The 21,257-nt window shown below is 46.6% G+C and overlaps 1 protein-coding gene across 2 annotated transcripts in view; it reads left to right on the forward strand.

The window, feature by feature from the left end:
• ADAMTS17 (ADAM metallopeptidase with thrombospondin type 1 motif 17) overlaps positions 1-21,257 on the forward strand; it is a 390,832-nt gene that overhangs the window by 49,298 nt on the left and 320,277 nt on the right. For both annotated transcript variants that reach the window (XM_018066305.1, XM_018066306.1), the window contains exon 4: positions 20,775-20,947. In XM_018066305.1, the coding sequence (XP_017921794.1) occupies positions 20,775-20,947 (173 nt within the window). The remainder of the gene's footprint in view (positions 1-20,774; positions 20,948-21,257) is intronic.

Here is a 21,257-nt window from a genome sequence, read left to right on the forward strand (position 1 = left end):
TATTGGAGCTTCAGCTTCAGCATCAGTCCTTCCAATGAATGCTCAGGACTGATTTCCTTTATGATGGACTGGTTGGATCTCTTTGCTGTCCAAGGGACTTTCAAGAGTCTTCAACACCACAGTTCAAAAGCATCAATTCTTCAGCACTCAGCTTTATAGTCCAATTCTCACATCCATACATGACTACTGGAAAAATCATAGCTTTGCCTAGATGGACCATTGTTGGCAAAGTAATGTCTCTGCTTTTTATTAAGCTGTCTAGGTTGGTCATAATTTTTCTTCCAAGGAGCAAGTGTCTTTTAATTGCATGGCTGCAATCACCATCTGAAGTGATTTTGGAGCCCCCCAAAATAAAGTCTGTCACTGTTTCCACTGTTACCTCATCTATTTGCCATGAAGTGATGGATGGGACCAGATACCATGATCTTAGTTTTCTGAATGTTGAGTTTTAAGCCAACTTGTTCACTCTGCTCTTTCACTTTCATCAAGAGGCTCTTTAGTTCTTCTTTGTTTTCTGCCATAAGGGTGGTGTCATCTGCATATCTGAGGTTATTGATATTTCTCCCGGCAGTCTTGATTCCAGCTTGTGCTTCATCCAGCCTGGCATTTCGCATGATTTACTCTGCATAAGAAGTTAAATAAGCAGGGTGACAATATACAGCCTTGACATACTCCTTTCCTGATTCTGCTTCTGTTAGTTCCATGTCCAGTTCTAACTGTTGCTTCTTAACATGCATACAGTGATCAGTGCAAAGAAATAGAGGAAAACAATAAAATGGGAAAGGCTAGAGATCTCTTCAGGAAAATTAGAGATACCAAGGAAACTTTTCATGCAAAGATGGGCACAATAAAGGACAGAAATGGTATGGACCTAACAGAAGCAGAAGGTATTAAGAAGAGGTGGCAAGAATACACAGAAGAACTATACAAAAAAGATCTTCATGACCGAGATAATCACAATGGTGTGATTGCTCACCTAGAGCCAGACTTCCTGGAATGCAAAGTCAAGCAGGCCTTAGGAAGCATCACTATGAACAAAGCTAGTGGAGGTGATGGAATTCCAGTTGAGCTATTTCAAATCCTAAAAGATGATGCTGTGAAAGCGCTGCACTCAATATGCCAGCAAATTTGGAAAACTCAGCAGTGGCCACAGGACTGGAAAAGATCAGTTTTCATTCCAATCCCAAAGAAAGGCAATGCCAAAGAATGCTCAAACTACCGCACAATTACACTCATCTCACACGCTAGCAAAGTAATGCTCAAAATTCTCCAAGCCAGGCTTCAACAGTACATGAACCGTGAACTTCCAGATGTTCAAGCTGGATTTAAAAAAGGCAGAGGAACCAGAGATCAAATTGCCAAAATCCGTTGGATCATCAAAAATGCAAGAGAGTTCTAGAAAAACATCTACTTCTGCTTTATTGACTATGCCAAAGCCTTTGACTGTGTGGATCACAATGAAGTCTTATTTGGCCATAAAAAGATATGAAGTACTGATACATGCTAGGTGGATGAACCTTGAGAATATGTTCGTAAGTGAAATATGCTAGACACAAAAGACCATGTATTAATGATTCTATTTATATGAAATATTATGAATAGGTAAATCTATAGAGACAGAAAGTAATTAGTGATTTCCTAGGGTGGCAGTGGTGGAGGGCAGAGGGAGATGGGAAGTGGTTGCTAATGGGTATGAAGTTTCATTTTGGGTAATAAAAGTGGTCTATTACTGTCATGATGATTGTGTAACTCTGAGACTATACTAAAAGCTATTATATACTTAAAGTGGGTGACCTGTATATGAATCATATCTCAATAAAACTTGTAAAATGTAAGGAAAGATGTAAAATATAAAATGCTTTATTAATATTCTATACCTTAAATTTAAGGAATATTTACAAATCAGAAAAATGGAAAAGGATCTGGAAGAAAAAAAGGGATCCTAAATTCTTCTCTGTACAAAGGGGAAGACAAAGTTCTACTATGTTCTTGACACCAAAAGAATGTTTCATAAGATTGTAAAGATAGCTTATTGTAGAATTACCTTCTCAGTACTAGAGATGACAAACTCAGGAAATATAGCTCACATGGTAATTAAGAGAAAATGGGACTAAAAACATGACAGAAGATCAGAAATTATCGTTTTTGTGATAAAGGCATTAAAACCATCTGTTCAGTGGCAAAGACTCAGAAATGACATGAAAAAGGTTGTAAAAGCATGGGTAAAGATTTAAACATCAAATACAACTAAAAGGTAATAAAATCAAGAACATATTTATCATAGTAGTGTGTGTGTGTGCACATAGTCGCTCATTCCTGTCTGACTCTTAGTGAACCCATGGAATGTAGCCAGCCAGGCTCCTCTGTCCATGAGATTTTCCAGGCAAAATCACTGGAGTGGATTGCCATTTCCTTCTTCAGGGGATCTTCCTGACCCAGGGACTGAACTCATACCTCCTGCATTGACAGGTGGATTCTTTACCACTAAGGCCACCCGGGAAGGTGTGCTGGAGAAGAGATAGGCTACCCACTCCAGTATTCTCAGCTTCCCCTATGGATCAGCTGGTAAAGAATCTGCCTGCAATGTGCGCAACCTGGGTTCGATCCCTGGGAAGGGAAGATCCCCTGGAGAAGGGAAAGTTACCCACTCCAGTATTCTGGCCTGGAGAATTCCATGGTCTAGATATTCAATGGGGTCACTGAGTCAGACGCGACTGACCAGCTTTCACACAGTGCCACCTGGGAAGCCTATAATAGTGGTTTTGATTTGATTTGTTCAGTCGCTAAGTTGTGTCCAACTCTTTGTGACCCCATGGACTGCCACACGCCAGTATCCCCTGTCCATCACTATCTCCTGAAGTTGGCCCACACTCATGTCCACTTCTTCGATGATGCCATCCATCCATCTTGTCCTCCATTGCCCTCTTCTCCTCCTACCCTCAATCTTTCCCAGCATCAGCTCTTCACATCAGGTGGCCAAATATTGGAGATTCAACTTTAGCATCAGTCCTTCCAGTGAATATTCAGGGTTGATTTCCTTTAGGATGCACTGGTTGGATCTCCTTCCTGTCCAAGGAACTCTCAAAAGTATTCTCCAACACCACAGTTCAAAAGCATCAATTCTTCGTCACCCAGCCTTCTTTATAGTCCAACTCTCTCATCCATATGTGACTACTGGAAAAACTATAGCTTTGACTATACAGACCTCTGTTGGCAAAGTGATGTTTCTGCTTTTTAATGCACTGTCTAGGTTTGTCATCCCTCCCAAGGAGCGTCTTTTAATTGTATGGCTGCACTAACCATATGCAGTGATTTTGGAGCCCAATAAAATAGTCTGTCACTGCTTGCATTTTTTTTTTTCCCATCTCTTTGCCAGGAAGTGATGGGACCAGATGCCATGATCTTTGCTTTTTGAATATTGAGTTTTAAGCCAGCCTTTTCACTCTTCTCTTTCACTTTCATCAAGAGGCTCTTTAGTTCTTCTTTTCTTTCTGCTATTAAGGTGGTATCATCTGTATATCTGAGGTTATTGATATTTCTTCTAGCAATCTTGATTCCAGCTTGTGATTCATTCAGCCCAGTATTTCGCATGATGTACTCTGCATACAAGTTAAACAAGCAGAGTGACAATATCTAGCCTTGACATACTGCTTTTCCAGTTTTGAACCAGTCTGTTTTTTCCTGTCTGTTTCTAACTGTTGTTTCCTGACCTGCACACAGGTTTCTCAGGAAGCAGGTAAGGTTCTCTGGTGCTCTCATCTCTTTAAGAATTTCCCACAGTTTATTGTGATCCACACAGTCAAAGGTTTTATCGTTGTCAATGAAGCAGAAGTAGATGTTTTTCTGGAATTCTCTTGCTTTTTCTATGATTCAACAGATATTTGGAAATCATGTTAGTACAAAAGTCCAATATTCTTTCATATACCCTCTCACTTATTTTAAAACTATTTACAAAGCACCTACTATGTGGCAGGCAGTTGGTATGGAACAATGCATAAACTGTGATGATTCTGCTTCTTATTGAGCTTCCTATGGAGTAGAAGAGACTGTTATTAAACACAGAACGATTAAATAATTTCAAATTGCAGTAAGTGCTCCAAGGAAAAGAAAAATGTGGTCTGGTGACTTAAGTAAAGTGCCTTTCTGGGCAGGTTCTTTGGCCCTGAAGCATTCTTGGCATTTGGGAAGGTGGTTCTTTGGGAAAGAGTCATAGTCTGATTACTGTCAGTCAGTCAGTTCAGTTGTTCATTTGTGCCCGACTCCTTGCGACTTCATGAACCACAGCACACCAGGCCTCCCTGTCCATCACCAACTCCCAGAGTCCACCCGAACCCAAGTCCATTGAGTCAGTGATGCCATCCAACCATCTCATGCTCTGTCGTCCCCTTCTCCTCCTGCCCTCAATCCCTCCCAGCATCAGAGTCTTTTCCAATGAGTCAACTCTTCGCATCAGGTGGCCTAAGTATTGGAGTTTCAGCTTCATCATCAGTCCTTCCAATGAACACCCAGGACTGATCTCCCTTAGGATGGACTGGTTGGATCTCCTCGCAGTCCAAGGGACTCTCAAGAGTCTTCTCCAACACCACAGTTCAAAAGCATCCATTCTTTGGTGCTCAGCTTTCTTCACAGTCCAACTCTCACATCCATACATGACTACTGGAAAAACCATAGCCTTGACTGGACGGACCTTTGTTGGCAAAATAACGTCTCTGCTTTTGAATATGCTCTCTAGGTTGGTCATAACCTTCCTTCCAAGGAGTAAGCGTCTTTTAATTTCATGGCTGCAATCACCATCTGAAGTGATTTTGGAGCCCCCATAAATAAAGTCTGACACTGTTTTCACTGTTTCCCCATCTATTTCCCATGAACTGATGGGACTGGATGCCATGATCTTAGTTTTCTGAATGTTGAGCTTTAAGCCAACTTTTTCACTCTCCTCTTTCACTTTCATCAGGAGGCTCTTTAGTTCTTCACTTTCTACCATAAGGGTGGTGTCATCTGCATATCTGGGGTTATTGATATTTCTCCCGGCAGTCTTGATTCCAGCTTGTGCTTCCTCCAGCCCTGCATTTCTCATGATGTATTCTGCATATAAGTTAAATAAGCAGGGTGACAATATACAGCCTTGACATACTCCTTTTCCTATTTGAAACCAGTCTGTTGTTCCATGTCCAGTTCTAACTGTTGCTTCCTGACCTGCATACAGATTTCTCAAGAGACAGGTCAGGTGGTCTGGTAGAATTCTCGTCTTTCAGAATTTTCTACAGTTTATTGTGATCCACACAGTCAAAGGCTTTGGCATAGTCAATAAAGCAGAAATATATGTTTTTCTGGAACTCTCTTGCTTTTTCCATGATCCAGCGGATGTTGGCAATTTGATCTCTGGTTCCTCTGCCTTTTCTAAAACCAGTTTGAACATCTGGAAGTTCACGATTCACGTATTGCTGAAGCCTGGCTTGAAGAATTTTAAGCATCACTTTACTAGCGTGTGAGATGAGTGCAATTGTGTGGTAGTTTGAGCTTCTTTGGCATTGCCTTTCTTTGGGATTGGAATGAAAACTGACCTTTTCTAGTCCTGTGGCCACTGCTGAGTTTTCCAGATTTGCTGGCATGTTAAGTGGTCTGATTACTGGGTCTAGGCCAAAAATGGAAGACTTGACTCATTTTCACACCTCTAGGTCTGCTGGTGGGTTATTTGAGCTCTCACTCCATGAGTAGGGTAGATCCAGGGCTTCTGTGAGAGTCAAGGGGCCTTTGGAGGAGTGAAGGATATATGATTATTAATGGCTTTGGAAATATGTGATTAATGTTTTTGGAAGAACCACTGACATCCAAGACAGAACCAGAAATTTGTTTTCCCTAAGCTTCTAAAAAGAAGGCAAAGGGTTTTTTGATCCTTCTGTTCATTGTTTATGAGCTTCATCCTCTTTCATTAATACATTCAAAAATAGTGGTATCCTGCTCACCATGGGATAAACAGATGGAAAGGGCAGTCCCCACCTTAAAGCCCACATCCCTGACAACATGTCCAGGCCACCTGAGGCCTGAGCTGAGCACTACTGCATTATCAGGGGAGGGAGTGGGAGGAAGAAGCCTTTACCTATATTTTAGTTTTGTGTTAAAGCATGGAAGTAGAGTTCCTGGTCCAGAGAGTGGCCTGCCCTCCTTGCAAAGGTGGAGAAATATCTGGGCTGTCTAAAGTTTCTTGTACTTTTTTGTCAAAGATGAAAGACCATCTGTCAAAAGAAACAATGCCCAGGATCCCTGTGAAGGATTCCAGGTGCAGAAGACAAGTCGATTTCTTTTTAGGCTTTTGTCCATCCTGTCTTGTTCTGGCTGAAATATGAGCATGTTAATTATTCTTCCCCCAAGCTGTGTGTTTGGGGGATTTCCTTTTTCTTCCTCTTCCATCAATTTGGAGGGTAAAGCCATTGAGCTCCAGTAGGCTAGTGTCCTCTTTCAGCAACAGACTTAACTGGAAAGTGGTGGGAGAAACATGATAATTCCAAAGCATTTGCATTTGTTTTCTTGAATTTGCCAAATGTATCTCGATGGACCTCTGAGATGATTGCCCTTTCTGGGACTCACATGTTGTCCTCACTGTCCTGACCATGTAAATATACACACTCCAGCTCATGTGAAAGTGACCTGCGCAGTCCAGAGTGCTTAAGGCAGGAAAGAAGATGGTCATCTGTTAATGAACTGAAATGTGTCCTCCCAAATCTTTATATTGAAGTCCTAACCCCTGGCCAACAAAAGTCCATCTAGTCTAAGCAGTAGTCATGTATAGGTGTGAGAGTTGGACTATAAAGAAAGCTGAGCACCGAAGAATTGATGCTTTTGAACTGTGGTGTTGGAGAAGACTCTTGAGAGTCCCTTGGATTGCAAGGAGATTCAACCAGTCCATCTTAAAGGAAATCAGTCCTGAATGTTCATTGGAAGGACTGATGTTGAAGCTGAAGCTCCAATACTTTGGCCACCTGATACGAAGAACTGACTCATTTGGAAAGACCCTGATGCTGGGAAAGATTGAAGGCAGGAGGAGAAGGGAATGACAGAGGATGAGATGGTTGATGGCATCACCGACTCAATGGACATGAGTTTGAGTAAGCTTCAGGAGTTGGTGATGGACAGCGAGGCCTGGCGTGCTGTGGACCATGGGGTTGCAAAGAATCAGACACTACTGAGTGACTGAACTGAACAGAACTGAACCCCTGGCACCTCAGACGATGACTGTGTCTGGAAATAGGGCCTTTAAGGAAGTGATTGAGTTAGATGGGGTCATTAGAGAGTCCTTATAAGAAAAGGACTTAGATGGATACAGAGGGAAGACCTGTGAAAATGAAGGGATAAGGCGGCCATCTGCAAATCAGGAAGAGAGGCCTCAGAAGAAACCCTGACCCTGCTGACCCCTCAGTCTTGGCTTCTAGTCTCTAAAACTGTGAAGATAACTGTCTGTAGTTTAAGCCACCCAGTCTGTGTCACTCTGTCACGGCAGTCCTAGTTGACTAATACAGTATCTTCTGTGAGAACATTTAATATTTGATAGAGGTTGAAACAAGGTTTTGGACTGATGTGAATGGCAGCCATCTGCCTTAGCTTCTGGGACCTTGGCGACAGCCAGCTTGAAGCGTTCCTATTGCAGTAGGCCCAGAGTCTCTTCTTAGGTGGTGCTACCTGGCCTTTGCCTTGCTGCTTTCTTCTGTTTGTGCCCCTCTGTCATTTTCTGATAAAATGAATGTGCTTTTTTTCCTCCTCTCCTTCCAGTTGGAAGCCCACTTTCCCTAGAAGTGTGGGCTGTTTCCTTGAAGATTCTTTTCATCTGTGTGGGGTTTATAGGACTGTTGAGGTTCTGTATGCTTCTCTCCCTCCCTTGAGTGGAGCACCCAGCATGGAGGCAGCCACAGTTTCACAGGGGCCAAGATTAGAAGGATAAGCAAGAGTTAATGTTGCTTAACTAGTGCAAGGCTGTGGTGTGACGAGTGCCTGTGGAACAGTCGCGTCTTTCCTCAGTTGGCGTGAGGCGGGCATGTTGGAAGCCTTGTTCTTGTGGATGCGGCTTGTGGCTGGACAGGGAGCGAGGCAGAAACCGAGTGGAGATGGCCCTCCTCCGCAGGCCGGGTTTTCCTCATTGGATGTGTGCATTTTTTCCATCTCAAGGAAAGCTCCCCTCAATTCTAGTACTTTCAGGCAGTATTCTTGTTTCCCTCCTCCCCTAAAGTCTGCAGTTCCCTTCTCTCACTTTTCCGTTCCCTGGCTTCAGCCCCCCGGTCCTCCATCAGGAGCACCCCCGTGAGGCTCCCGGGGTCCCCGCCTGGCCCTCCTGGGCAGGAGGAGCCGAGCGGCCCTTCCCCTTGATGCTGTTCCCTCTGCTCCTGTGACTGTTTTCCTTGCATTGCCCCTCTGCAGTTGGTGCCGTCTCTTCTACCCAGTTATGCAGTTTTGAGGTCCCGGGAGGATTGGTCTGGGATTGTTGATTCCTGAATGCCTGTCTCTGATCTCACCTTTGCCTTTGAGCGCCAAGTCTGCACACCCCACATTCAACTTGACCTCTGCACTTGAGTGCTTTAAAAGCACCTGAAGCTTAACAGGGCCAAAACTTGCAGTGCTTTTCTCCCCACACCTGGCCCTGTTATGCCGCTGCTGCTGCTGAGTCGCTTCAGTCGTGTCTGACTCTGTGCGACCCCAGAGACGGCAGCCCGCCACGCTCCCCCGCCCCTGGGATTCTCCAGGCAAGAACACTGGAGTGGGCTGCCATTTCCTTCTCCAATGCATGAAAGTGAAAAGTGAAAGTGAAGTCGCTCAGTCGTGTCTGACTCTTAGCGACCCCATGGACTGCAGCCCACCAGGCTCCTCCATCCATGGGATTCTCCAGGCAAGAACACTGGAGTGGGGTGCCATTGCCTTCTCCGGCCCTGTTATAGGGGTCCCTTATTCAATGATTAGTACAACCATACAAACCAGGGGTTATTTTTGATAACTGTCTTCACCTGGTATCTTGATAGACCCAGTATTCTTGACCTCACCTTCTAAGTATTGGGTTGGCCAGAAAATTTGTTGGGACTTTTCCGTAACATCTTATGCAAAAAAAAAAAAAAAAAAGAATGAACTTTTTGGCCAACCCAATATCTCTTTGAATCTGTCTGCCCCCCTTGTCCAGCTGTGGTCCCTGTTTACCTGCGCTCCTGTAGTGATCATCCAACTGGTGTCCAGCTTCCATGTCCCCCTGGAAGCTGTTCTTCCCAAAACAGCCAGAGTGACACATTGGAAACCTGAGTCCTGGTGACTTCCCACTGTTCCAGGGATAAGGAAGAAAACCCCGAGCGTATTGCGTGTGACCCTCCAAGTGTGCCTCTGTCTTGTCGCCCAGCCTCTTTGCCAGCCACGTTCTCTCTTGCTCTGTGCTTGCTTCTGTCCCCGGGGCCTGTGCACCTGCTGTTTCCATTGCCTGGGCTGCTCCCATCTCCTCTCTTCTCACCCACCCTGATTAATTCTTGCTTATCCTTCTAATCTTGGCCCGGGTGTCACTTCCTGATGGAACCTAATCTAAATTGGAACCCCCTCCTTTTATCTTTTCATAGCATTATTCTTTCTTTGCAAACATTTGTTGTATTTATGATTTTTATTATCCATCTGTTCTTTTAGTTAATGTTTATCCCTTCTGGTGATCACTTACATTGCCTTGCACAGTAGGTTCACAATTCAATATTTATTGACTGAATGAGCCTCACCCACAGACAGTGGTGCCTGGCTACTTGGTGCCCACGTGGCTCTAATCATGAGTGGAAAGGTCTGGCAGGGCCAGTTCAGGTTTCTTACCACAGCCCTGCTGCCTCCCAGGGTGGGGTTGGGGGTGGGGACACCTCCTGCCAAGTGAAGGGACTGATTTTGAACTCCAAAGTTGATCAGTCCTTCATTCAAGATCTTAACCACAAAAAAATCTTTATTTTCCACCTTTCTTTATAAGGAATTTACATGAAAAAATATGCCTTTTATAAAAATGACTTGGCCTTGGGGGAAGTTATTTAAAGAATTCATACTTGGAGAGCAAAACTAATTTTTTTCCTTATTCCAAAAAAAAAAGAGAGAGAGAGAGAGAAAGAGAAGGCCATTATTTTTCAAGGATGTTGGATTTATGCAACTGCCAAGAGTTCACCTGGCTGGGAGCTCATCTTCAGCTGTGGACCCATCATTCCAGATTTTTTGCTGTTTTGTTATTTTTTTTAAATAAGACTCTTTGGTTGAAGGAAAAAAGTGATTAGAAAATAATTCTTTGGATCTGACAGTTTTCTTGGGAAGCATGCTGTTTGTAAGTCTGTGTGTGTGCGAAGTTAAAAATTAGACTAGTTGTTCGTGTTTCCTCACGTTGTGCTTTCCCCACGTTGACTGAATCTGCAAGGCGCTGTCACCAGGCCTTTGGATGTGGCAGAGATAGGTTGTTGAGAAATCTTGGCACACAGTGATGCGTGCATTTCCTTCATGGGGCACCCCCTGACTGGCTTTTGTTAAAGATGACTCAGGGTGAAGGGCAGCATTCCCGTCCCTGGCAGTGCTCTGCTGTGTGAAAGTGCACATCCTTACTATTTCCATGGGCCTGGGAGGAGTCCTCGAAGCTTGAATGAAATTCAGAAAGGAGATTAAGGACTGACAGCCACATTGGTGTCCCTGTGGATGTACCTCTGAGGGAGATGAGGAAGCTGGGCTGGGAGTTCCCCAGGAGCTAGAGGCTGGAGCCGCAGCTGCCCGCCACTGCTGGAACAGTTGTTACCCTGTGCTGAAACACAGGGGGCCCTTCTGCCTGTCTCCTACCTTCCTGTCTCCCTCCAGCATGCCCAGCCAGCAAGGGAGTCCAGGAAATGGTTTGCAGGTCCTCTGCAACTGATGATGGTGATGGTTGCATAACTCTGAGAATATACTAAAACCATTGAACTGTGCATGTTCAACAGTTAAATTGTATCATATATGAATATCAATAAAACTTGGACCATAAAGAAGGCTGAGTGCTGAAGAATTGATGTTTTTGAATTGTGGTGCTAGAGAAGACTCTTGAGAGTCCTTTGAACTGCAAGGAAATCAAACCAGTCAGTCCTAAAGGAAATCAACCCTGAATGTTCATTGGAAGGACTGATGCTGAAGCTGAAGCTCCAGTACTTTGGCCACCTGATGCGAAGAGCTGACTCATTGGAAAAGACCCTGCTGCTGGGGAAGATTGAGGGTAAGAGGAGAAGGGGACGACAGAGATGGGATGGTAGCATGGCATCACTGACTCAATGAACATGAGTTTGAGCAAACTCCAAGAGACAGTGAAGGACAGGGAAGCCTGACATGGGGTCATGAAGAGTAAGACACAACTAAGCAACTGAATAACAACCACCACCACCCCCCCAGAGTGGAATGCAAAAGAGAGGGCTAGGGGAAAAAGGACAAATAACTGGTGCATTGGAAATGGATACCTTTCTGTTAAGTGGAACCTTCGTGGGCATCAAGATCAGGCCCGAGTGAATTTTCAGAGTTTCCAATTCCCATCTTGAAGGTATTTTTTATTACATCTCATACATGCTTATTTTGAAAAAATTAAAGACAAAATACAGTGGGCTCTTGTACATGCAGTTTAAACTACACATCTTACTAATTTAGTTGCTGTGGCAGCGGTGGCTTTGGTGCCCTGAAAATGAGTTTGTGTGGCTGTGGCAGGGGTGTCTGCACACAGGATCCCGCTTGGGGCAAGAGTCGGTCTCTGCCCCAAGGAGAAGGACTCACACTGTCTGTTTTCCATCTGAATGAGAAACATTTGATTCCCATTCTTTTACGGAAACCTCTTCTAATGAAACGTCATTAATTTTTCATGGTCTAAATGGCTGAGTTCATGTACAGTCATGTTTCGTGTTCTGTCACATTTGTGATGATTAAAATATTCCACCCTTTGGAATGTTGGGAGGTTACATTGGGATACTGAGCAGGAGTTAAAAGCTGCTTCTCTTGAAACTGTTATTTTTGTACAATTCTAATTTATTGTTGCATGATTAAGGATGTCCTTAGAGAAATTATTTCATGCTCCTGCCTAGTAAGAAATATTGAAGACAACGAGTTGATTGGTGAGTATCTAGACTAGAGATCCTGGTCAGACCCTGTAGGGTGCATACGAGCATCCACTATTTGTTGGGTCACTCATGCAAAGTTTAAAAACTAGCATTTAGACCCTAGTAGTTAACAGCAGTAATAGTGATGTAATGATAAGGATAGAAATAAAACTAGCAGCATATTTGAGTGCGCTTATATACCTGAACCAGTCAATCCTAAAGAAAGTCAACCCTGAATACTTATTGGAAGGACTGATGCTGAAGCTCTGGTACTTTGGCCACCTGATGAGAAGAGCTGACTCTTTGGAAAAGACCCTGATGCTGGGAAAGATTGAAGGCAAAAGAAGAGGGAGGCAGAGGATGAGATAGTTGGATGGCATCACGATTCAGTGAACATGAACTTGGGCAAATTCCTGGAGATAGTGAAAGACAGGGAGGCCTGGCCTGCTGCAGTCCATGAGGTCACAAAGAGTCAGACATGACTTAGTGGCTGAACAACAGCAACAGTTATACACCCGGTCCTGTGTTACACCTGACTCACGTCCATCCTAAGAGAGTGGAGTAATTATCCCCTAGTGTTAGAGATGAGGAAGCTTGCCCCCGGCCCCACAACGTGGGCATACTCTACCCAGCTCCATAGGGTGCCATAGCTGGACTCCTCACAGTTAGCGTTGGCCCTGCCTTCTTTGAAGAAGTGAAGGATAGGGAAGCCTGGTGTGCTGCGGTCCATGGGTCACAAACATTCGGACACGACTGAGCCACTGAACTACAACCGCCCCCTTAAGTGATGGTCGTGCTGTATGTGAATTTAATTTCAGGACATTTAGGTTAAGTTTGTTGAAAATCTTGTTATTAATTAGGAATTCAAAGAGTTAATTCACTCAACCAAGTCTAATGCTCAAATGTTTCTGCTGTGCACTAGGCTGTGTTTGGCAATTTGGAAGGTCCAGAGGGTGATGTTTGGGTCCTTAAGCTCACAGTCTAGCCCAGAAGGTAAGTATAGACCCACGTTAGACTATAGCATGGATGGGAGTTTGGAGTTTTCAGGATTCCTGAGGAGCAGGGGGCTCAGGGAGGAGGGGGCACTCCAAGAAGCCTCAGGGTTGTCTGCTCAGGTCCTCCCCCTGCAGTGGGCTATAGGGGGTCTCCCTGGCAAGCGGGATAGACCCCAGAGCTCCAGCCTCCTGTTCAGCCTGGTCTGAGAGGTTACACTGTTCTCAGGGTTACTTCTGTTGTCCAGTTTTGAGTTAGTTTCTGATGTGGCTGGTACAGAAAAGAAGGCTCCCTTCCCGTGTCCTGCATGGCAGCCCCGCCTGCCCTGGTGGGGAGGTTAGCGCGGCGCCTTGGTGAGCCTGACACTGAGCGAGCCCGCGGCCCTGTCTGCCGGGCTGACCCCTGACTCTGGAAGCCTGTGCCCTCCCTCTTGTTTCTTGCTCCCGCCGCCGGTCATCCCCCTTCTCGGCTCTGCCGCCTGCTCTTGCCCGCGTGCTTTGTTGGCTGCGGGCCCATGGCGGCTCCTCTGGGCGCTCCCACTGCCCCCGGGACTGAGGGATCCCTGAGGCTGCCCACTTGGAAAGTTCAGGAGAATTTCTTTGGAATTCCCTCTGATGAGTGCTGTAGTTTTTGGTCCTCCTCTCTTATAGAAGGTTCCTGAGAGATATAGCTAAACTAAATTCATGATCATGCTTGTCATAAAATGTGGGAAACACTAGCTAGTGCAGTGGCCCCTGGATGAAGTCTGACTTCTTATTTTAATTTTAGAAGTTGGTGTTAGGAAAATACTGTCTTTCCCTGAGGAATGGTGTTCCTCCAGTTGGAGGACTGTGTAAAACTGATCATCTGGCATGTTTACCTTAAACTTTTTATTTTTCTCCTGATTTCAGGAAACTCAGAACCCAATTCCAGGGGCAGAGTGGACAGTGGTTATTCTGTGAGGCCGGACTCCCAGTCAGCGGGGTTAGTGGCCTCCAGGAGCAAGATGCTGGACACATTTCTGGGGGTCCCCGTTTGCTCGTCTTGTCTGGAGGTGAGGTTGACAACAGTCTGCAGGGAGGAGTGAGCTCAGCCTGGACGCTCTGGTGGGACCTCGGCTGCAGCTTCAGGAGCCATGTCCTCAGAGCACTGGCTTCGCAGGTGTGACTTCACCTGACCCCAGTGCACACGTGGGCCCATGTACTTCATCTAGAGAGCCTTCAGAAACAATGAGTGCTCCCTAGGAACAACTTTCCAGAGCGCATCCTCAGACAGCCCAGGGACTGTTTCCAAAAGAATAAGGTGTGAAAATGAGGGTTCTAACCAAAGTGGTTCCCTGGGGGAAACCTTGTCTAGAAACTAGAACCCTCTATACACAAATTATGGGTTGGGAGGACAGTTTCGGCACTTCAGAAGGTTTCTCTGCAGGTCAGGTGTGTCTCTGGGTCTGTGTCCTGTCGCCCCCTCCTGACCATAGTCTTGGCGCTGTGCACTCTCCTGCCAGACGCTCTTTTGGGCTTCCTGGGGCTGTCTCGTTTCCTCCTCAGCAGTGTTCAGAGGAAGCACTAGATGAGTTGTGTGGGTCACACGGCCAGCTGGGACACCCCGGCTGAAGCGTCCAGGCCCACCCTCCTCGTTTGTCTCTATGAAGAACAGCAGTGGTCCGTCATCAGTAGAGCTAAGCTTTATTGAGCACGTACTGTGAGCCAGGCGCTCAGCTCAGGGATTACACCTGGATCTCCTTTAAGCCTGATCGCAGCCCGCTGAGAGAGGAGCTGTTGTCCCTCTGCCTCATAGATAAGTTATCTGAGGCTAGCAGAGGGCACACGATTTACCCCAGATCAGACAAAACAATGGGGACCCTCATTTGAATCAAAGCATTCTGTCTCTAAAACTCTGTCCTTGGCCACTAGGTGACCTGGCTGTCACCAGAGTCATAATTGTCATTGCAATTAGGGTGCCATTTATTAAAGAGTCACAGCATCCCGGCCGGAGAATGAACTAAGTGCTCCATAAGCGTCTCAGTCACTGTGCAAGCCTGTGTGGTGGGGGTGATCATTCCGATTTTGAAGACAGTCACGTAGACTTGGCAAGGTTCTGAGGCTTGCCCAGTGTCCCACAAGTAGCTTGTGGTTGAGCTTGGCACATGCTCCGGTCTGCCCCAAACCGCATCCCTGTTTTGAATCCTGTCATTGCTTGCCACTCATCTGCAGGCCTCCATGGCCCCCAGGGTGAAGAGCTCCTGGCGCCCTGTGCTCACTCTGGGCACCAGGGCCTGTCCTGCCAGTGCGGACCCTTCTCCCAGCCCCAGAGGAGACCCCTCTCCCCAGGGCTAACGAAGATCTCAGGGGCTTGGGTGCAGATCCCCGCGCCGTGCCTCCAGATGAGAACAAGGGACAGGTGGCCATCCTCTGGCCTCAGGTGAATTCTGGGCAACACATCACAGTGCCAGGGCTTCCGATGGGACTGTTCTCGTCCTGCCCACGAGAGAGCTGGAGAAAACCCATGGGCAGGGTGGCTGAAAGAACGCGTGGCTCTGGCCTCTTCCTCGGTGCTGAGGGTTCTGGTTGTCCACTGTGCTAGTGTACCCAGGTGGGGACGTTCTTGTATCTGGACCTTGAGTGCTGCGTGTGGGAAATGTTTATGTTTCCGGCTTGAACGCCAAGTTCAGGTTGAGTGTGCATGTTCTCGTTGACTCTCTGAGTGTGTTGGATGCCTTCCACCCAGTTCCTAGGGGAGAGGCTCGTCTTTGTCTTCCCGATGTGAAGAGCCCAGTGTCCTTGGGCAGCTGCCTCCATTTCTTCCGCAGTGTCTGTTTTCCTTCTGATTTGCTTCTGCAGCTGGCAGGGCTCATTTGGCATGAGGAATAACCTGAGGTCTTCCTTGGAGATGACGTTATAGAATCAGACCTGCAAGGATCCTCCTTGCAGGACATAGAGTAATTTCAGGGCTGACTTCCACTGTTTGAATTCTTACACCAAGTATTTTATAGTTTATGCATTGGTTTTCCCTGGTGAATACCTAAATACTCTGTTGTTGTTGAACTAAAGTAGTATCTGTTCTACATAGAGCTTGACGATTTAGAACTGAGCTTATTTTTTTCCTTTACCAAGAGCGAAACTAATAACTACGGTAAATTATATACTCGCTCAGCGTTTTGAACACTCCCCAAACTCTTCGAATGGTTTGAATATGCTAAACGTACAGTGTTTAGAATGCCTTTGGTTTCTTCCTTTTCTTCTCTCCTGCGTCTTGTCCCAAACAAGGTTCATGGTAACTTGCATAAACACACACAATTTTCTTCTTTAATGGATAATTGGGGCAAAGGGAAAATAAATGTAAGAAAAATAATGTGAAGCCTGAGACTGAAAGTCTACCAAGTCAGCACCAAGCCCCAGCGACGTTCTGGCAAAAGACACTGTTGGGCTGGACTTGGGAGTGAACCCGGCGTCTGTGACAACAGACCCGGGGCCTCACAGGCTGCGGTCTGTCCTCATCGGTGGGGTGAGGGCCGCCTCCCCCGTTCCCACAGTGGAGGGAGACAGCTGATTACCAAGTGAGCCTGGAGGGCCCCCAGGTGGCTGCCTGCCTGCTTGGCCGCAATTTTGACCTCTCCTGTGAGGTCTAGATTCAGCACCCACGTTATTCTGAAATTGATGTTTTTCTTCTTGCTTTTCAATATGCTTCTCATCTGTGAATACTTGTATTGCTGAGACTTTATTAGGGAATATTGATGCAGTTCATGGAATTAAAGGTAAAAATAGATTATGGTTCTGTTCTCCCTGTAGGAAAGGAAGAATCATCAGGCATGATGGCTGTAGAGCTTTGCTGATGGAGGGGTTGCTGGGAGCAGGGATTGAGAAGGGCGGTGAGCTGCCTTCTACTCCTCCTGTTTCCACGTGTAGGGAGAGGGAATACAGGTCCTCGCTGGCTGTCTTACCTGCTGTTCCCCAATCCAGGCTTCTGGATGTTGACTGCTGAGTGTCTTTATGTACTCATTCCACTGCAGAAAGAGTATTGACTTTGATGAGGGCTTGCTGTCCTAGACGTCCCTGGAAGGGGTGTTCAGTATGCGGCCTGGACACCACACTGTCCCGGGAAATCTGAAAAGTTCTGATTTCCTGAAACCCAGCTGGCTGTGGGGATCTGATTTGAGTCTTGAGGCTCCTCTTCTCATGCTTGGGAAAGGACGGAGCACTAGGGCATCCGTGAACACCAGTTCATGTCCTTGAACATGTGGAGGGATCACCAGCCAACCTATTGTGGTTGCCGTGTGACAGCCCCAGTCCGTGGTTGTTGGTGAGGGGACAGACACAGCAGGAGCATGCGTGCCCTGGGCCAGCTGTGTACTTGCTGCTCTGACTTGAGGGTCTGGTGCGCATGGAGGCAGAAGGCTGCTCCTCCCGCTCAGGTCTTGCAGCAGTCAAGGCCATGCAGAGTCCTTTCCTGCTGAGTTTCCCGTGGCCTTTCCTGTCCCCATGTTTTAAGTTCAGATGACACTGAGGAGCCTCTTCACACCCAAAGCAGTGCAGGCAGGAGAGTCAGAGCTGTGGGGTGAGGCCTGGGTTCTAGGGCCAAATCCACCTCTGCCCAGTGCTTGACTTCAGCTTTGTTATGTGGGAAATAGGGATTCCACTCACTCATTCACCCATGCACTCATCCATCCATCCACTCAAGCACGCGCTCACTCAGTGAGTATTTACTTCGCAACATGTACGGGGCCTGGGGCTGGGGGCGAAAGGGGCGGACGAAGTCGTTGTAGTTGCAAACCCTTTAACAACCACAGAGCCCCTGACGGTTGTGTTTTACCTGTGACTGAGTATTCTGGGCAGATGTTAACGTGCAACGTTACACCTTTTGTGGCACCATTTGTTAGCTCTCCCAGGTCCATCAGGGAGGGAGAGGCAGTTCTTGTTGGTCCTACTTGAAAGATGGATGCCCAGTGCAGTGTTTTGCTGTGTGAAAAGTCCAGAGGTCACCTGCTCCTCTGGTGGGAAGTGCTAGGCTACCTTTCTAGGAAAGCACTCACCACTTAACCTGTTTCGGCCCAGCATCTTCCAGAGAAATATTACTAATGCATCCTTTAAGTGAGTGAGTAAGTGAAGTCGCTCAGTTGTGTCCGACTCTTTGCGACCCCGTGGACTGTAGCCTACCAGGCTTCTCTGTCCATGGGATTCTCCAGGCAAGAATACTGGAGTGGGTTACCATTTCCTTCTCCAGGGGATATTCCTGACCCAGGGATCAAACCCGGGTCTCCCGCATTGGAGACAGACACTTAAACCTCTGAGCCACCAGGGAAGATATAATATTAAATATTTTTCAGTTCACGTGAATTTGAATTTAGATAGAGCTACCTTTAGACACTGCTAAAAAGGTAGTTGTATTCATGCGGGAACCAGAAAACACAGACATGGTGAAAATAAGCAGCCAGTGTGGGGAGTAGCTGCAGAGGAATCCATGAGTTGGGGATGCGGAAAGATGGGTAATAACTCCCAGCTTAGGGAGGAGCTGTGGCAGAGTTTGTTTTCATCATCTTGGAAAATGTGGGTGTGCTGGTTACAGCAAAGCTCTTATTTGGGCGGCCCTTCACTTCTGCTGAGGTGACGTGGCTTATCGCATATTCCAAGATTGATAGGTTGGCCTGATCCAGGCAGTGAGCGCCCGGCAAGCATGCTGAGCTCAGGATTTAGAACTTGCCCATGGTCTGCCTTCCTCGTATTCAGAGGGGCTCTGTGAATGTGAGTGTAGGTCCAGAGAGAGATTGCCAACCAGGGGCCTCTTTCATTCTGGCCATGTGCAAAGGCAGTACCATCTGAGACCATATCTTTTCTCTTAGAATAGACCCTGCCTTCCCAAATTCCACTCCTAAGGCCTGGAAGTCTCCAGGGAAGGTGAGCCTGGCTTTGGGGAGGAGGGAACTATCCTGCAGGTTGACAAGACAGTTATACATTTTGTCTTGCATTTCTGGGATAAGTCAGATGACATATTTTGCTCCCCAGGCCCTCTGTTTTATTACTTATAGTTTAAAAGTGACTTCTGGGGTTTTCTCAGACTCAGGGATAATACTTTAAATAAATAAGTACTTGTTCCATTGTACCATTGTATAAATTTGGAAAATACAGAGGAAAAAAGGAAAATGAAGATCAGACATCACCCATGATTCATATTTTAGTTAAGTTCTTCCTGAAGAAGGTTATTATCACTGGGCCAGAAGATGCTTGTGTGTTAAATCTTTGCCAACTTGAGATTTAACTATATGTAGACTTATATGTGCTTCTCTCTATGTCACTAAATAACCTTCACAACTGTGCTTTACATGACTGCCCCCTGTTTTACCATCGTTGGCTTTCTCTGTGGTTGTAGATTGTTTTCCAGTTTGTCTCACTGCACAGGCTATTTTTGTTTATACACTATGAACCGTATTTCTGGTTTTTGTGTGTGCATCTTTGGTTCTAGAATGATTGAGTCACTGTATGAAACCAGTTTGTACATCTATGGGCTGAGTTTATTGCAAAGAGGTTGTAGCAGAGCTGGTTTCTGTGTTCAGTTCAGTTGCTCAGTTGTGTCCGACTGTTTGTGACTCCATGGACTGCAGCACGCTAGGCCTCCCGGAGTTCACTCAAACTCATGTCCATTGAGTCAGTGATGCCATCCAACCATCTCATCCTCTGTCGTCCCCTTCTCCTCCTGCCTTCGATCTTTCTCAGCATCAGGGGCTTTTCCAATGAGTCAGTTCTTCTCATCAGGTGACCAAAGTATTGGAGTTTCAGCTTCAACATCAGTCCTTCCAATGAATACTCAGGACTGATTTCCTTTAGGATTGACTGGTTGGATCTCCTTGCAGTCCAAGGGACTCTCAAGAGTCTTCTCCAACACCACGGTTCTAAAGCATCAATCTTCAGTGCTCAGCTTTCTTTATAGTCCAACTCTCACATCCATATATGACTACTGGAAAAACCATAGTTTTGACTAGACAGACCTTTGTTGGCAAAATAATGTCTCTGTTTTTTAATAAGCTGTCTAGGTTGGTCATAACTTTTCTTCCAAGGAGAGAGAGAAAGGCAGTTCCTTAATTTGATAGCTATTATTTTCATTTTTATATCAGCCCACACAGAAGATTTTCATTCCAGTCCCAAAGAAAGGCTTCCGTGTGGGCTGATGTAAAAATGGGAATGCTGCTGCTGCTGCTAAGTCACGTCAGTCGTGTCCAACTCTGTGCGACCCCATAGACGGAAGCCCACCAGGCTCCTCTGTCTCTAGGATTCTCCAGGCAAGAACACTGGATTGGGTTGCCATTTTCTCCAATACATGAAAGTGAAAAGTGAAAGTGAAGTCGCTCAGTTGTGTCTGACTCTTAGCGACCCCATGGACTGTAGCCTACAAGGCTCCTCCATCCATGGGATAATAGCTGTCAAATTAAGGAACTGCCTTTCTGTTCACATTCGGATTCTGAAAGTGCATATTATTGACATCAACCGTTGATGTTGGTCAGAGGTGTTTGCACCCACAAATCTGTATGTCAGTCCTCACATGGCAGCTTTGAGCGTCCAGATGTTCTGACGTGGGACCCAGTAATAACCCTAGCTGTTTAGCAAAGTAAGGTCTTCTCGGAAATCAACTGATCTGAAGAGTCAGCAGAGGGTTACTCACTGTTTACTAATATCCCTTCCCTGTGGTGAGGAAACAGCAAAGTGCTGCACGAATGTCTCCGTTGTTTTCTAGAAAAGAAGAAGCCGAGGAGGGGCCGGCCATCGTGGGACGGGCGGCAGCGGAGAAACGCCATCCGGCTGACCAGTGAGCACACGGTGGAGACCCTGGTGGTGGCCGACGCCGACATGGTGCAGTACCACGGGGCTGAAGCAGCCCAGAGGTTCATCCTCACCGTCATGAACATGGTGAGCCTGCTTCCTCCCGGATAGGGCCCTGCGCGTGGCGCTGGTGTCTGCTCCAGGGTCGGGAGTGGGCTCACACACAGACTCGCCACCCCTGGGCGGGGGGGGGGGGGGTGCACAAGGGGCGGGGGAGCACCCTAGGCAGAGGCCTGAGTGCTGAGCGGGGCTGGTGCAGGGTCAGTGCCAGAGTCCGCCCAGGGACGGGAGTCCAGTCGGTAACCGGAGTCCACCCGGGGACGGGAGTCCAGCTGGTAACTGGAGTCCGCCCGGTAACCAGAGTCCGCCCAGTGATGGGAGTCCGCCTGGTGATGGG

This window comes from Capra hircus, chromosome 21, assembly GCF_001704415.2.
Source record: "Capra hircus breed San Clemente chromosome 21, ASM170441v1, whole genome shotgun sequence".
NCBI classification, from domain to species: Eukaryota; Metazoa; Chordata; class Mammalia; order Artiodactyla; family Bovidae; genus Capra; species Capra hircus.